Here is an 18,500-nt window from a genome sequence, read left to right as displayed (position 1 = left end):
ACTAGGGAAACATTCTCTACAAAAGCAAAACTAAAAGTTAGCAGGGATTAATATTTGCGAACTAAAGTAGGTCGCGAAACTCACAGATATTTCTCACACGTTGGTTTACAGTATCCTTTATAGTACGTAATGTGAACATTTCCAAGTTTTTCGTATTTCGGATAAATAACAGTTTCGACTCGGCTTTGGACCCTAGAATTTTTATTTCTGGTATTTGAAACAATATATCAATGACCAAGATTCTCAAGATAAACTGAGTAACTTCAAAGTATTTATAGTTAATATTAGAATCCTTGTTGATACAGTGAAATGTCCTTCATCTGCATATTTTTTACACATCATTTCCAACAGATTTGACATCTTGGATGACTGGAATCTGATTTGTCATTTCCTTCCCTTCATATTTGTATGAAAATTGACGTTATATTAAAAACAAAAGATTGAAGCAAACAAAATACTTTATTGAATTCCATTCAGTTTACACGCATAACAAAAACCTGTGAATACAGTTAAAAATTTTCCATTGTACGTTGATATATTAACATGAAAACCTGACATACAAAATAAGAGATCAAAATTTAACCATCAGTGTTAACGTCTAAGTATATAGTTCTACGACTAAGCACTATTGCATCAAAAATTACATAGAAAATAACACAAATTAGTATAAAAACAATGCATAAGGTGTCCTTTAACAATTTCTTTTTCAGCCAGGTTGAGTTGGGAGGCCTGGGCATTCAGATCGCTAACAGGATGACAGTGAAAAAAAACCATATACCCATTCAAAAAACAACAAACTTCTAAACTAATCACCTCACAGTAATGTACATGGTTGGTGACCAATCACAAAAGAGACCTGGTGTGTGTGACCTTCTGGGTTCATCCTGCTATGTTGACCTTTCCGCAGATTGGCAAACTTTTTTTTATGATTGGTCACCTGGGATGATGGGAACCGAATTTTTCAGCCATTCACTTTAAGATGGAAAAGACTTCAATTCTTCAAGAAATGGAATGTGTGAAAAGCAAAAAAATCCTGGTCCAAATAAAGACTAGTGAACAAGACCTGACCAAGTCACACAGCCAAACACTTGTAAAACCCTGACTGCTTCCAAATCAGACGTGGACGGAAACAACCACTGAAGACTTCTTAAAAAATTTGACGTGATTAAGACACCTGAACTCGTATTCACTAATATACTGAAATGACAATCATTTAGACTTCTAGATACAAGAAAATTAGAAAATGAATCATTCATACTAATTAAAGACCAATGCATGTGTTTCTTGCACCCAACTGTCCTTATTCCCTGAATGAGTATTTTAAACCGGCAAGAATTGCGCACTGACTTATGTTCCAATGCAATGACTTGTACAAATTGGAGAATACTTTTTTGCAGTAGTCTAGTCTTTGGCTTTAGAGGTAAAGGGCTTGTTAGTCCTAGTGTGACTTTGTCAGGTGTTCTGAATATCTTTTGAACAGATAATGCTTACAGCTATCTGCAAACTTTCATTTCAAATTCAACATGTCATCGGACACACAACAAAATAAAATGGTTCCTTTTCAGAACATTACCATTTTAACACACCATGAGTGAGAACTACTGATCTAAATAACTACACTGAAAACAGCAAAGCAAAACTCTAAAAGAAACTCAACTTTTGTACACAGGATTACAACAAAGAAAAACATTCACACTAAATGCTAAATAACAAAAAAAAATCTTGGTTACTAAACTTAACGTTAGACCACCATTTCAGACCAGATTTCCTGGGTAAATGCCATTCCACTCTGATATATATTTCCTTTCAAAATTAATTTAACTAATCATTCCTTTACAAACACTGAACTGTTGTACAGGGGTCTAGAAAATTGCATAAAGTGGTAAATTAGTTAAAGACAATAAGCATATATTTCTACCTAACTGTAAATGTAAGTATAAAAAGGTCAACAAAAAAGGGATTAACTGGCAGACTTTTGTTTATAAAACATATCAACGAAAAAGAAAATCAACATTGCAAAAAAAATTTCTTGCTCTCTGCTACTTTGAAATATTAATGCTGAACACCCTTTGGCAAAATTTCTCCAAAGAAATAACAAAATCAAGATTCCACACCTATCCAATTGATATATCCTATGAATTTCAACCAATGAACTTGATAGATCCCTTCTATAGAATATTCTCATTTAAACTTCTACAACTTTGGAAAATTTCCTTTCAAACATACACATTCAGTCATTAATGGTGTATGTTATTTGGCCATGTTATGGAGAGCATTCAAAGGTTTTTGCCTCTCAATTTGATGAAAGCAAGCAAAAATTCCATTCAGTCCCAACAAACACTTTTTTTTTTTTTTATAAAATTGTTTTTTTCTTTTTTTTTTTTGTAAAAAAAAAATTCAAGTCTAACAATAACAATATATTCGAAGGATGGGGATTCTTATGACTTGTAAAATATGCAATGATGTAAAATATGCAGCAAATCACAGAGAAATTTGTAGTGTTATGTCATGTATGTAATCTCTGATTCACTATTCAAGTTTGCTGTGAAGTTGATGATGCTTTTTGATAGGGTGGTCTCATTCAGAAGTTAGATTTTAAAGCTCCCTGTCAATTTTGAGTGATGTTCTGTTTGATTAACCATTGTTAAACTTGCTTTTCTGGATTCTTACACAACATAAATAATCCAATAAAATAAAATATCCCAGAATAATACAGGACTGGAATGAAGCATTTAACAACAACACGATAAATGTCTGTATGAATAACTTATAAACTGCACAACATATTAACTAACTATATTATTATATAATACAACTTTATATTAAAGATCTTATTTTAATAAAAGACATTTACAAATAGAGTAAGAATCAACACTATACTACTATTCAGAACCCAATCATATTTTGGCGCTATCAATGCAAAATAGGGAAAATAGCCTCATATTTTGTAGAGTTTTACATCTGGAGGAAACAAATCCGCATTTCAACTGAAAAACTTTGATGGGAAAGGGGTGTAGAACAAATCTGAACATAAAAAAAAAATCAAACTCTTCGGACCTATTTAAATTTTACAAAGAACATCATCCTTTGCACCAGTATGGTTCCCCAGTCTAGACAGATGCCTCAATTAGTACGACATAAAAAAAAAACACGAATACTTGTAAACAAAGAAGAGAGTCCACATGCACTTTAAGGATGCACTTTCACCCAATTAATATCATCTGCTGATCTTTGTGGCTTAACTGGGACTTTTCCAAATAAAGAAAGAAAATACAACAATATAATTTAAACTAAGGAATAAGAAACGAGTACTCACTTGCAATATACAGAACATAGAAGACATTAACTTGAATACAATAATGCCAGTTTTGTAATTTAGATGACTTAAAGAGAGAAAAATACATGAATTCCTTGCCATTTCAATGTAATGCCAATGGCAATACCCTGGAGAAATTGCAAGCTATTTTACCACCTTCTAAATTAAAGAATGTGGTATATTTTGATAAAATTATCTAAATTCCTGAAGTTGGCAAAACTATAATCACAGATAAACTAAATAAGGATTCACATCAAAGAACATAATAAAAATCTAACTACAGAATAATTTATGATTGTATTGACCACATAGATGACCGATCAACTGAAATATAAATAAGGGGGCAAACAAAAACAAACCAAGGTTATATAATGGCACAGAGTTATAACAGCTTGATTGCCAAAAACACTGACACTCAACAACAGTGGTGGGCAGAGAACTGCCTCCTTTCCAGAACTATTTCATACATTAAAAATCACCAAAATCCACCATTTCAATATTCAATTACAATAAATAAATCATCATATTAAAAATTTATACCATTATTTTTAATATTCTGGAATAGAAGAGTTGTTCTCAAACCACATAACATTTGGATTAGACATATATTATATATATTTATATATAAAGGAGGCCACACTATTCTCCGAGGACAAAAACTGCATGAATGTCATTCAATGAAATGTCACGACAGTTATTTCCCCCCAACTTCAAGTTAGTAAACATAATATTTGACACACACGCAATGACTATACACACAAGGGCCCTCAGAACGGCAGCTAAATACAAGTCAACAAATACAAAATAAATTATCAACAAAAAATGTGACTGGAGGCAAAGTTCAATAAAAATCTCGATTCATAAATGAGCATAGATGAACACCGTATAATTATTGGTCGTATCTTTTTAAAATCAACGACAAAAACAGTAGTAGAGCATAAACGGGGAGGAATGTTGTCAAACAGTCAGTTGTCATCGGATTGCCGAAGACTCGATTCTTTTAGGGGAAGAAGAACATGTTCCTGGCTTTAAACTCCCACCAACACTGAAGTCTAGAACAGTGCTAAGTGTCTGCTGGTTTGTAGAACATGCAGTTGTGATAAAATGGTTTCAAGTCAATTACAAACAGAAAGAGTGTGTGCATGGAGAAGATGCTTTCAGCACCATTGGCAAATTGCAAACATAATGCAGCCATTCTCTCAAAAGAAAACAACTTAAAAAAAAAACATGGCCTTATTAAAAAAAAAAAAACAGTGCTTAACTTTATTGTATGTTTACATACGTAATAAATCTGCTGAACAGCAGAGAAAGGATGAATAACTTGCAAAAAATGTAATAATTTGGTTTTATCCATCTATCTAGCTGACAAAAAATTTAACCAATGAAAATGAATTTTACATTACTTTCTTTCCTGGGCAAAGCCAATGAATGTAGACTTAACAATTAACTTTTACACAGGAAGGAAGACACTGTGGTAGATTTCAACACAACCTCCCAAAAACAACAATTTTTTAACAGCATTTTGTAGAAAAATAATCAATGTTTATGAACACACTCAAGTACAACAATACTTCAAAAAAAAAAATTGAGAACCACTAGCATGAAAGAGCATGAAATGACCAAGTCTAACGGTTAGCACCATGCTGTAACAATAAAATTTATAACATTCCTTTTGCTACATGATGGGGTAGATATGAATGAAAATGAAAAGCTGATCTTTGTTCACTAACAAAAAAAAAAATTGCAATGTAGAGTTTTGTTGGGGGGAATACAAAAAAAGTCTAACAATATGGCAAATTATCGTGAGGAAAATGCAAATGCTATGGCACTTTCATGCTAGTGGATGTTCAAGCCAAGAAGCAACTTTTTCACAATTTTTTTTTTTTTTTTAAGATATTTTTAACACTATTTTTATGGAAATTTTTTTTTGACAAGACTGATATGAAACTTTCAGTTTGATAACAATATAAAATAACCCAAAAACACTGGTACAGGGAAAGCAAGCCATGACCATTTTTGTTCAAAAACCAAATAAATTCTAGCAATATTTTTATACATACTTTTTTTTTAAATACAAAAATTGATGTTTTCCTTGGAAAGCTCATTAAAATAACATTACAAAAAACAGCCAAAAACTTATAGTACAAATCTTTTAGTATAAAAATACAATAATACAAAATGCTATGTATCTTCCTACCCCCACCCCCTTTCAACATTGCACAAAAACCATGTATTTAAAGCTACAAAAAATTCACTTTCAGAGCACATACATAGTAAAAAAAATCTTTTAGTTATACAATGCTTTGCTATAAAAAAAAATTTGCAGCCATTACATTGTGACTTGAGAACCTTACACCCGATTTTATAGCAACGTACTACTAATCACTCCTCAACGTGCCTGCACTTTCTTATCAAAGTCTGGATTTCCCTACCTTTTGTTCTCTTTTTCTCTGTAAATTTTATTTTTCAAATCATCTGATTAAAAATATTAAGTTTTGATGGCTTTTTTTAAGGCAGTACATAATGATCAATGGATATGAAGCCTCATTTTTGACTCCTTTTGCATATTTTATTGAGAGTTGACATTAAATTGCAGTATATTTTGATCTTTGATTCTCTGAACATTGAGGTAGCACTCAAAAAAAAAAAAAAAAAAAAAAGATTATCCTATCTTACGGCAAAAAAGCACACTCAATAAAACACAGTGAAATTTCTAACCCATCTCTGTGTAATATCCTCAAAAAATACCAACAACGAGAAAAATATTAATAACTTGGAAAAAATGAAAAAGAACAACTAGTAAATTAAACGACTAAATAACACTTATATATATATAACATAACACAATTCAAACTATTAAATAATAACTTACAAAAGCAGGCATTTCATTTACAAATTGTGAAGAAGAGCCACAACAAAAACACGGCTATCACATATTAAGAACAAAAGGCTTTCGAATTTGTGTACAGAGTCTTGAGGTGTTTCAGGGGGCTCACACTCATAAAAGCTGCTGGAACAGGCACAAAATTGATGAAAATACTGATTTTTGTATAAATTTAACAGTAATGGCATGCAAAATGATTAAAAACATGACATGTGCCTGTAACACTGCTCATACAAGGCTTACAATACTAAGGTTTTCTTGCCCCCTATTTTTTTTTCCCTTATCCATACTTGGCATCATTTTCAAATGTTGACTAGAAATGAACATTTGAGTAATACAGTAAATAAAAATGGAATTTTATTCCAGTCATTTCTAAAGCAACACTACCCCGTAAGTTGCTCTTGGACGCTGAGTTCACTTTGTTCCAGATTCAGCAGGTCTCTGCTTGATTATTACATAGGAATGCCGGGTATCTGTGCATACCGGTAAATGTAGAGACGATAGTCCTTGCTTGCTAACACAACAGAACCATCATCCATCAGGGACACATCGAAACATTGTGCGTGTTTTACCTTGCTCTCTAAGGCATTGATAAGCTGGCCATCTTGAGTGAAAATCGTGAGATTGAAGTTGTTGTGGTTATCAGCGACAAGGATTTCCCCAGCACTGTTGATGCCGACTCCAATTGGGTAATTGGTAATGCCCTCTCCTCCAATCTGTCTCAAAAAGACACCCTGGTAGTTGAAGACCTTCACACAGTGAGCTCGATTATCGCTGATGAAAATTTCTTCCTTGTCATTAACGACGACTCCGTTAGGAAATTCAAGATGCTTGGAACAGCCAAATTTGTGGATGACATTTCCAAATTGGTCAAAGATGATGACTCGCATGACTTTGCATTCCACAATGACAATTCTTCCCTTGTTGTCTACAGTCACTCCTCGTGGATGCTGGAGTATGTTGGCACCAAATTTACGAACAAACTGTCCATACTGGTTGTAGATCTGTATTTGGTGGGTTGGACTTCTTTCAGTGACAATGATGTCTCCTGAAGATTTCACTACAGCAACTCTGTTTGGATAAAGCAGCTGACCATCCCTCTTGCCACATTCTCCAAACTGAAACTTGAATCTTCCTTCTTTGTCAAAGATCTGGATCCTGTGGTTATTTGTGTCGGCAACAATGATGTCATTCTGTGCATTAACAGCTACCCCACTTGGCTCTGTGAACTGTCCTTCCATGACACCAAACTCTCCAAATTTGCAGTGGTAGATCATCTTCTGTCGCTTCAGCTGTGACTTAGGTGGGTACAGACTGGTAAGGTTAAGCTTAGTTGATATGTCAAAGAGTGGATCAGCACTGGTGGAAAACACATCAATTCCATTCTGAAAAATGTCCATTCCATTAGACCATTTTTCATACATGTTAGTATCTGCGGGTGGAAATATGAGGCTATTCTGAGAGCCACCGAAATCTTTTGACAGCATGGGAGTCTCAAAGATATGGCCATTGGTTAGGGGTGGTGAGGAGGATGTGGAGGTGGTAGCAGTGGTTATGACACCATTTGGTCGGGCAATTGGAGGTGGTTTCTGTACTGGAGGAATGATGTCTTCAGCCTCACGGATGTATCCAAATGTGTTGCGTACACCAGTGGTGATGGCCTGAAAGTTGGACACAAACTCGATATCAAAATACATATGATTGTTGATATCGGGGCAGAAGTTGAACATATTTTGAAATCGTTGTTCCACCAAATTCTTGAACATCAAAGCTTCAGTGATGCTTGCATATTTGACAACTTTGTCAACAAATTCACATCCCTGGAAAAGACGATCGATGTTGTCTTGGATCTTCTGGGCTAAGGAACTAATGGCAACTTGCTTTGTATTGAAAACCTGATCCAGCTCCTTCAGAGATTCTTGTTTTCTCTCCTCCAGCATTGCTCTGTAAAAGTTGTACGTGTCATTGATATCATTCTGAGCTTTATGGTACTGCACCTGCAGACGACTAGAAATGTGTTCTATCCCTTTGGCTGCTACACGCAGTTCGTTGACTTTGTTTTTCGCATCCTCTTCCATTCTCTGCAAGACTTCCATCTGCTTTTCTCCGATGTCCATGATAAATGAGCAGTCATGGCCTCTCCCATGGTCAAAAACTGTGCACTCTTTACAGATGGGCTGTACACAGGTTTTGCAGAAGAACTTTAGCACATCTGTCTTGTGTCTGGGACAGTAGATAGGTTTCTCTGACTTGCCACTGCCATTCTCATCTTTATTGCCTTGAATCTCACTCAGACTAGCTACTCTATGTCCCTCAAAGCAGTGCATAAACTGGTGAGCCATGACACAGTTGGCACACAAGAAGTTTGCACAATCAAAGCACCTTGCAACAGCGTTGGTTTCTTTGCTTTTGCAGCCTGTGCAGTGTAAGGCACTTGTATCTAATGCGTTGGTTTCCAATAGGTTGCTTACAGCGTAATCGGGCAGGAGACCTGTCAAGCCTTGACCTCCAAGGAATGTGTCTTGGTGGCACTCTGGGCAGCTAATCTTGTCTGCAACTTCTTGAAGTTTTTCGAGACAGGGTTGGCAAAATGTATGAAAACAGCTGAGGACTTTGGGTATAGTGTATGTTTCTTGACAAATTGAACAGCGGGTATTAGGCCCATTGGCATTTTCCATCTCGCTGTCGGACGAGTTGGAGGCGGTAGAGGCCGTGGTGACTGTATCGCTTTGGGATGGTGTGGGTGATGACATGATGTCTCGTTTCAAATTGCACCTAAAAATAAATATAAATGCATAAATACATAGCTTAATTAGTGGATCATTATGCCAACTGGTTGATTTTCCTTAGATAACAGTTCAGTAATAATTTTCTTTCATAATAATTATAGCAATCACAATCTTTATTCCAGTGTATTGCATTTATTTATTTTGACAATTTATTATTAATTACTATATTTATCACAGTAGCTTTGTACTATTTTTGAAGTGGATGAATTTATATAATGCCTTGAGGTAGAAAACTTCTAAATTTTATTTACTGTCACCATGAAAGTTCATAAAATGAAAGCAAGGGAAAAAATTGTCTGGATCAGAACATAAATATGCATTAGCAAACTTATGCCCTAGACTCTTAGCATTATCATGATTGTACAACAACATCAGTAGAACAAAGATTTGTGGCAGATTTATACTGTAACCAGATCCTTCCTATCTGATCTCAGCAGCCATTATAACTGCTGGCTGCAGTCACTACTGTTGGTAAGAACAGACAGTCAAGATTGGGAGAGCACAACTCACTGTGTCTTTTGGGGCCTTTGACCTCTAATTCGGCTGATGTTCTTTAATGAACCACACAAGTAAAAAGAGGCCAAAAGTCTCATAAAAACATTTCTTTGTTCCTTGAGTGTTTAAAAATAGTGTGACTAACTCTACGCTGATCATAATGTAAATAAAATTTATGCTAACAGATTGAATTTCATTCTGACAATGCGATCCTCTTTGTATGCTTAACAATAAAATCCTAATATAATAACTGAAAATCACAATTACCTCAAATTACCAAAACCTAGTGAAAAACAGTTTGAGTGTAAATGACCATTTTCTACATTTTTTGTTAACTTAGGTTATCACTTCACATGATCATTCATTTAAATGACACATGAACTTCACTCCCATGGCTAAATACCTAAACATTAATTTTCTGGTAAACAAACAAGGCCAGTGACCGTGTATTCATATATCAAATCTCCAAAAAGAAATTAAAGTTATAAAGTGAAACATTGTATCTTGTCAATCTCATGAAGCAAAACTTAAATAGCCTGTGTTATGCTCATAAATAAAAAGCTGCTATAATTATAGAAAAAAACTAAGATTCTGGATGTACAGGAAACTATTTTTTTGTGTTCTATAAATAAATATACATACACCATGTACACAAACACTAAACAAATGAACTAACAAACAAAAAAGTTAAATATCCCTGATATCACCTGAAGAACCATGAATTCCATTATTGGTTTCAATCACAAAATCTCTGCAGAGTTAAATCTGGCCTGAAACTGTATTATCCTTTGCAGGTGTGTCTGAAATGGGGCCTTACTGAGGCGTAAATAATTTCTCCAAATGCTCTGCTGAATAAACCATTAGCTGCTTCTTTAGAACAAAAAAAAAAACCCACACAACCAGATCCTCCTGTGTCAGATTTTTTCAAACTGCCCAGTCTGACAATTTTTTTTCAGAATGACACACTAGTCTTGGAGAGAAAATGGCAAGCCAACAAGAGACCTGGTTATGACTCAAAATGATCACCAGACGGAAAGCATGACTCATTATGTTGGTGAAACATTTTTCCAAAGTGCTTAGCAGGCAGGCAGAGGCTTGATCATCCTCCAATAAACTCTGTGATGCAGAATTATTATTGGGGAAGGATTTTAAATGACAATCACTTTAACCAGCCACTCAGCAGTTGTACCTGCATAAATTAAGCATTCATCTTTGGGATAAAATCAGAGTTTTCCTCAAATACCCTGCATCACTTTTATTTTGGAATATTGATTTACAATTTTTGCAGTCTGCTTGGAATATAATTGTTTTTATCTGATGTTTCTTTGTTTAGATACAGGTGTTAAGTGATGCATTTCAAATTTTGGGAACAAAGAGAAACCGAGTTCCTTATGATTTTCTGCTTCAATTTGTCATCTGTATAGTGATGTAGAAATGATATTGTGGGGCACAACAAAACATCTGCCATGTATTGCTAGATCTATCTTAGACTTGAAAGAATGGCAGTCACCACAGGATTAAACTTTATTATTATAATTATTATAGGATTATTCTCTTTTCAAAATTTATCAATTGTTAACTCATGTCTTTGTACTCATAAACTGAATAAAAGGATAAAAAAAAAATCAAAAAAAAAATCAGGTTTCCAACTTTCAAGTGAGTTAATTCTAAGCTAAATTAAAATACATATATGCTTTCTTCCTTTAAAAAAAAAATGAAGACAGTCATTTGTTTTATATGTGTTGGTTTTAGTTTTGCAGCGGAGACATATCTTAATATTGGTCACTGGACTATTCACAAAAGTCATTTAATTCAGAATTGCCGTCAGCAAAAACAGATCAAAGGAAATTTTAGTAGCAGATGGTAGCTACTCTATCACTATAGTTTCAAAAAAAAATTATAACGGCATAAATGCTAAAATTAATTATCATTTGATTTTCTTAAGATCTGAAAAATATCAATCCTCCAAAACTTAGCAAATATCTATAAAGCAAAAATCAGTACATGGCTTCAGAAGCATTCCAGTTCCAGAAGCAAGCCCCCCCCCCCTTCCCAAGGCTCTGTCAAATGCATTATGACATGACAAGATGACATCAAATTAACCCCCCCTTTCCCCATTTAAGAAATGTTTATTAAAAAAAAAATTTACACTGTGGTCTTTGATGCAAGTCAGTGTGGTTATAAACACAAACATGGTTTTTTATGTAAGGTCCTCTGTTAAGATTTTCCGAGTACAATATTTTTCATAAAACCAGATAAAAAGAATTCTAATGCAATTGTTTTGTAAAACACATTTTGATTGGCTAATACACTGATGTTTGAAGCAGTAAAAGGAGCATTAATGAGAACGAAAGCTTTTCATTGTGACATCATAATAGAGCAACTCAAAAACACAATGCTCCATGATGTATTTCATATATAAACAAAATTCAACAAAATAAAATGTAAACATCAAACAAAATGCATAGATTGCATTAGAATGGGAATAACTATCTTCTATTTTGCTATTTGCGACCAGTAATGCTGATTTAACGGTCTCAAACATCCATTTTACCGGCTCCGCTTATGTGTTGCCGATAAAACCCAGTTTTGGACAGTTAAATCGGCATTAACAGTCGCAAATACCAAAATAGAAGATAGTTATTCCCTAATTTATATCACTTTCATAATTCATTTAAACCATAGTGTTATATTAGCTTTTGACAAACCATGTAAATACTTGAGGGATTTTGTGAGATGTTGCTATCAAATCACAACCTCATCATTCAAATAACAAGCTTGTCAACAGGATTCAGAAAAGTCTCTCTCTCTCTCTCTCTCTCTTTTTTTTTTTTCCAAAATATAGTACTATAAAATTTTCTACCTTGTTTTTCTTGCCTGTATATATATTATGCTTGTATGGATATAAGGTTTTAAAACAAATGCTTTTTCTTTTTCAAATCATGGTGCTTACAGCATTATGCACTGAAAACAATGCATCTCAAATTTCCACATCTACATACATGTATGTGTAAATCCTTCTCTCTCTGATCCTAACAATGAGATGGCTACAGTGAACAGCTGATTCTGGAAACACTTGAATTAAGTGCCCATAAGTGTAAGTCCTTCCCCTTATGTCATATACATATCTCGAACACTGTATGTACATTAACTCTATATATGCACATAGCTTTGGTAGGATAACAGATGTGACCATGCATATAATTCTTCACAATAAAATTTAAACAGAGAAGAGCCCAGATACTGGAATCATTTAAAAAGTCTTGAAGCAACGATGATTCAGTTATAAATTGTGCTAAACAGTTACATAATACCTACAAGGGAAGCTACTGGTACAATGTGACCAATTCCACAATAATTAATTTGGTTGCTTTGGTGACCTTTACAAGACAGTTCAGAAAAAAATGTGATGACTAAAACACAATCTAGAAAAATCAGCAAAAGGCCACATAAATTTAACTGTAGATTCTCATCCTAACTTGCTTAAAAATTGGGCCAGATGGGCAAATTTTACTTTTAATTATTGAAAATGTCTACAATCTCTACATAATTAATATTTTTCTTATATAATATTCTCACAATATGGATAGATTTTATCATTTATTCTTTTAATAAATTTCTAAAAAAAAAAAGTTCTTCTTATACATTCACTGTTTATGATTTTACAAAAACACACATACGACACATGCCACACACAACTGCTGCTATGAAATGGGGCGTGGATCCCAATAAATTGCACATGCTGTTGCTGGTAGTCAATACTTCTCAATGGCTTGCTCTAAATATGTTTAAGTTTGGCCAACTCTTTTGTTTTGTGCAAAAATATTATAGATTTCCACTGTCCTTTAATAATACATGTGCATCCAATTTTTTAATCTTGACACATTCAATATCATCATTTTGCAAACCAGTGTGCTTAAATTATTGCATAGAATAGCCTATGCTGAACAGTTCTAAGGTTGACCATTTTCTTAGAAACCTTTTTTTTTCCCTCAAAATACAAAGTAACATACAACTGCCAATCGCTGTGAGTTGTTAAATTTTTTAAAATTGTAATTTATTTTTGTTTGTTTTGCTATACTTTTACTTTGTTCTGATATCTTTAAAAGCTTACTGACGGTATTTAGATATGTATCAAAGTAATAAATATTGAAGTGTTAATTTTGCTTTTTCTGCCTTCTCTAAACTGGCAAATCATCTTTTTCGTATATATAGGTAAACTGCTTTTCTTGCCAATTTTTTCTCCATTCTCTACATGGCTTTTGTGCTATAAACAGTGTCACGCGACTTTTAATATAAATGCGACTTTTAATATAAACGGGGGGTAACTCTTTAAGTTTGACTGATTCTTCTAGAGTAAAAAACTTTAAAAGTAATAAATACTTTTGATACAAACAAAAAAAACTTAAAAACAGGATGGGGGCACTTAAATTGAGAGAGGCAGGCAGGGATGAAAATCTAAATTTAATTTTATATGGCCTAGTACACTGAAGATTACTGTACACTACAAATTCATGAATAAAGTAAATGGAGGGAGACAGGTCATTTACTTCCAGTCATTTAAACCTGAAATTTATGAAAATCTACCTGAAATCTTTAAAGGGTCAAAGAGAAATCCAGATTATGAAACCATTGTGGCGGGTTGGCAAGGCAACTAGGATAACCATTGTCTAAGCAAGTTTAAATAGCAGCCTTTTAGATAAATTTCTTGCCCAAAGGATAAGCAAATAGAATATTTCTGATAGGATAAGCAAATAGAATATTTCTGATCACTCCCCCAAATCAACTAGTTTTTTCATCCCCTAGCTGTTTAAATTCAAAACTTTGTAGAATAAAATAATACTGTGGAAATTATTGGCAATTCAATAATTTATATTTTAAAAGATGCAAAACTATTTAAACTAAATATTTTTTTAGGAACCAGTATAACTGAAAGACCCAAGGTTTTAATGTTGCCAAATATTCTGCAAAATTAAAATGTATATTGTAAAAGATACAAAATACAGTTAACAGGGTTGCAAATAACCACTCGCAAATGTGAGTAATTTTGCCTGTAGGTGACCAACTCTTGAGGATGTTATCGCTCACATGGCAAGTAAGAATTTTGTCGGACCTTTTCCGGAACCAGATCGTGGTTTGGTTCTACTATTACATGCACTTTCGTTTTCATTGTTTTCTTCCTAAAAAAACATTTTCAAAACCAAGAATCATGCCAAAGTAAAGGTATGAAAATTCTTTATATGTATCAGTGGTAGTGGGTTTTCGTCCATATCCCATTAAGATGCACTGTGTATTATTCACAATTAGCAGCTTTATACTCATTAATTTTCCTCCTGAAATAAGTATGTACGAAAGACGTTTTCTGATCTTTTGCTGCTACCGTGGGTTAAAATATTTCATGATGAAAGTCGGGAGAGTATGATTTCTGTAATTTTACGACAGAAACATATAATTCAAAATATATGCCTTGAAGTGAATGAAAACATGGGAATTTCATACAAGTGGTGTCAAAATCTGCAGGAAAAATTGAAAAGAAATACTGTGGACAACAAGATATGTTTGTGAAACACTTATGCCCCCCTTAAACAAATAATTGGAATTTTTCTAAGTCCAAGGGGCATAACTGTCAAAAATTGCTCAATTGTACCCAAAACAGAACTTGACCTAGCTAACTTGACCTAGATATTTTTATGATAAATCTGTATACCAAATTTCATTTCAGTATGTGCAACCTCTGCCAAGAAAATGAACAGAAACTGTGGTGGACCAACAGACAGACCGACCGACAGCAGCAAAGCAATATGCCCTTCCTTCTTCGAAGGGGGGCATAATAAAGTATTTTTACCTGAGATAATGATAGGAAAAGATTTTTTCACTAAGTGAACAGAAAATTGTGGGCCCGAAAAGCATTGTAGGCTAGTAAAACTTGTAAAGTTGGGGGCCCACATGGCCCTTAAGGTTTAAAGTGTTATTTGCAACCTTGGTTAACACATTCAAACAAACTTTTTTTTCAGATATCAGCAATATATCTCATAGAATAATATTCATACAGGTTACCTGAATAATGTTTGCCAGGATAAATGGGAAAATTTTGCAAGATTTTGTAAAAATGTTTAAAATATTTGTAATATGGAAAAAATTTTGTATACATTTACTTAGCATCAAAGAAAACTTATTATTTCTTAAATATATTTTAAGGGATTTATGTCATTTCTATTCAAAATCAGTCAAAAAATTTATATTAATCCATGCATTAAATTTTGCTTGTGTTATGTATCCTTAAAAAAAAAAATTGGTACAACTTTAGCACCATGTATAATGTAATTTAAAAAAAATTCTTGCAGGTACTTAAGAAATTAATAGTGCTCAGCAAAATGAGCATCCTTTATCAAGCAAATGATCCTAAATTCAACAGAAAATTCCTCCATCACTCAACTTCAACAGCTTTATATTTAAATGTTAAATGGTAGAATATCTATTTACGATATGGTATGCTTTTCTGATTTACAACAGACATTTAAGCAGAATATTAAGTTATTTAAATCTGTCTTGCTATTTAACTTTATTTCACAATGTGCAACAAAACCACTTTCTATATTCATTTTTTAAACAGATCACCTTACCTTCACTTATACATTAATAGAATATAATCCTATAAGTATCATAGAAACTGATAGAAACTGACCTACAAGGTGAAAACATATTATGTAAATTCATATCAACTAACCTTTCCAAAAAAGATTCAAAGGAAGGCATGATGCTTTGTCTCTAAAGTTAATCTCAGAAAGAACTGATGGACCTCATATTACCTTATATTAAATACATTTATGTTAAATGACACAATTACTGATAATAAGAGTACCTCCTGCTTATTAATTAAAACTACCTGAGGAAGTTTCTCACCTCCATAGTAAATTAAAAACTGTGAAATTCATATTGGCCTAATTGCATAAGTGACAAATTAGAGTAGAACTTACTTCATTGTTGACCAATTAAAAATCATCTCCAGTTATTATTGACATCTGGATATATTTAAAGTTTTAATCCATGGTTATGCTAAGAAAAAGTCAGACTGCTCTAAAGTGTCAGTGTTAATCATCACCAAATGGGTGTATCCCCAGTAAAAGACAAAATACCATCCCTGGATCCTGGCAACAGAAAGGAAACAAGAAATTGTTTGACCTAGTTTTTTTTAAATGTCACAATTTCCTGATTTCCTAGGGATATTACTCAAGTGAAATACACAAAGAAAATTCCTACACAGTGTGTTAAATTGACAAAGAGATCTGCTTTGTTTAAGTGACTCATAAAATATCCACGACAATAACATGAATCAGCTCTGGCATCATTGCCCCGGCGACTGCATCAACAAAGAAGCTGATGACAACTTTAAGTTTCGTGCGACTAAAATATTAACATTAAGATGACAAGTGCTCAAAATGATACTATTTTTTCTAGTTTGTTGTCTATTTTTCGACTAAAATGAATAACAAAGACAGAGTTCTGAAACTTCAACCAATCAAAATCCTCGACAGAAATGAACTATGCTTGGTCATGTTGAAAACATGCTTGATTTCAAAACAATGAAAGTAACGTTATAAACAAAGAGAAAACTTCAGCACAACAACGAACCACTAATTCAATAACCACAGAATGTCACACCAATGAAAATTTACTAAACACACTGTCGTTCATTAATTTCAACACATGTCATTCTATTCTTAGACAGTTCTTTTTGACATGTTGTAAACGCCATGTTTTGAAATACACAATGACCGGAAAGCTTATAAGGATCACAATGGCTAATCGACACACCCGATCTACAATATTTTTATACCATAGATACAACATTTTATGAAGAGTCCATACATGTATAAATAATTAACAGTTACTTACTTGGTGAGTTAAATTAGTGATCTGATCTCGAGGGAAGACATGTGCGTCTTAGCGTCCCGCCATTGAAAAAAGATATCGAAGCCTCGTTGTGAATATGCATATGAGATTGAATTAATTAGGAAACCGCGCCTCCTATCGGCGTGTACCTTGTTTGACGAGAATGGGCCTGATTAGTGGTCAACACGGCTTACCCGAGTTTAAATCCCATTAAATTTGGCGGGAATAATGAAATCTTTTAAAAAATATTTACCTTTGTTATGATAACCCGATCTGTATAGGATGTAAAATAGAGGATCTAAAAAAAGGGGGGGGGATCGGACGGAAAAATTACCTTGGGGCTCCATTCTCTCATCCTAGAGAACACGGGCCCCCCGTAAATTGGTAATTAAGAAAAGTCATGTACGTCTTGGTACATGAAGAAAGCGACTGACATATCCATGAGACGTTTTGACAGATTTTTTTTTTTGGGGGGGGGAGGGGGGTATATTTTTTTCACTGATTATGTACTCACCCCCGTCCCACACCCTCGTTTTGAAAAAAAATTCTTTAGTCCGCCCATGCAATCAAATGGAAGATGTGACGGTATAGAAATTGTATCCTGTTGTGGTATGCAACGTATGTTCCAGGCCCGTAGAACGCGGGGGGGGGGGGGGGGGGGGGGCTCCCCCACTTTTTTTCTGAGTGTAGCATTTTGCTATAGTAAATTTATCTTTTATAGATGCTGTTTGCGCCCCCCCCCCCCCCTGCCCCACTTTTTGTAGTTGTAAGTTCTAGTACGGGCAAATTCCAGGATGTGGATAGTTTGGACAGCAAATTAGGATTTTTTTTTTTTGCTTGTCAGATTTTTCTGGGAAGTCCCCCCCCCCCCTTTGAAATCGTTGCTACGAGCCTATCTTCCTACCCTTTCTGCTCACATGATTAATTGTCCATCACATATGTTGAAGCCGGCTGCCAAATTATACATGTAGGCCTACATATTGTCGCCGGGAACAATATGTGTGCTACGCCAAATTAACAAATTGAGTTCTTTTGCCGATTATAAATTAGGTTTATTATACTACTGGAAATTAAACAGGTCCGTAAGAAGCAATTTCAGGGGGGGGGGGTGTCACGAGAAATT

General features: G+C 34.0%; 1 protein-coding gene across 2 annotated transcripts; it reads right to left on the bottom strand.

Annotated features, from left to right (window-relative positions):
* Window positions 1-440: 440 nt before the first annotated feature.
* LOC133173761 (B-box type zinc finger protein ncl-1-like) lies at window positions 441-17,463 on the bottom strand. Of its 2 annotated transcripts, none has more exons than XM_061308787.1 (2): window positions 17,381-17,463; window positions 441-8,975 (listed from the first exon to the last, which is right to left on the bottom strand). In XM_061308787.1, the coding sequence occupies exon 2, from the start codon at window positions 8,951-8,953 to the stop codon at window positions 6,653-6,655; it is 2,301 nt and encodes a 766-aa protein (XP_061164771.1). In that variant the 5' UTR covers window positions 8,954-8,975; window positions 17,381-17,463; the 3' UTR covers window positions 441-6,652. The 2 variants fall into 2 exon arrangements, with proteins under 2 accessions (XP_061164771.1, XP_061164772.1); XM_061308788.1 differs by lacking the exon at window positions 17,381-17,463 and adding an exon at window positions 10,192-10,383.
* Between the last annotated feature and the right edge of the window lie 1,037 nt (window positions 17,464-18,500).

This window comes from Saccostrea echinata, unplaced genomic scaffold, assembly GCF_033153115.1.
Source record: "Saccostrea echinata isolate AGI-Se365-2 ecotype Australia unplaced genomic scaffold, CSIRO_AGI_Sech_v1 ptg000056l, whole genome shotgun sequence".
Lineage (NCBI taxonomy): Eukaryota > Metazoa > Mollusca > Bivalvia > Ostreida > Ostreidae > Saccostrea > Saccostrea echinata.
Note: the sequence above shows the minus strand (reverse complement) of the source record. Positions and strands in the feature narration are given on the sequence as shown.

Coding starts and splice junctions, on each gene's coding strand:
- LOC133173761 (XM_061308787.1), bottom strand. CDS start 8,953: ATGTCATCACCCACACCATCCCAAAGCGATACAGTCACCACGGCCTCT.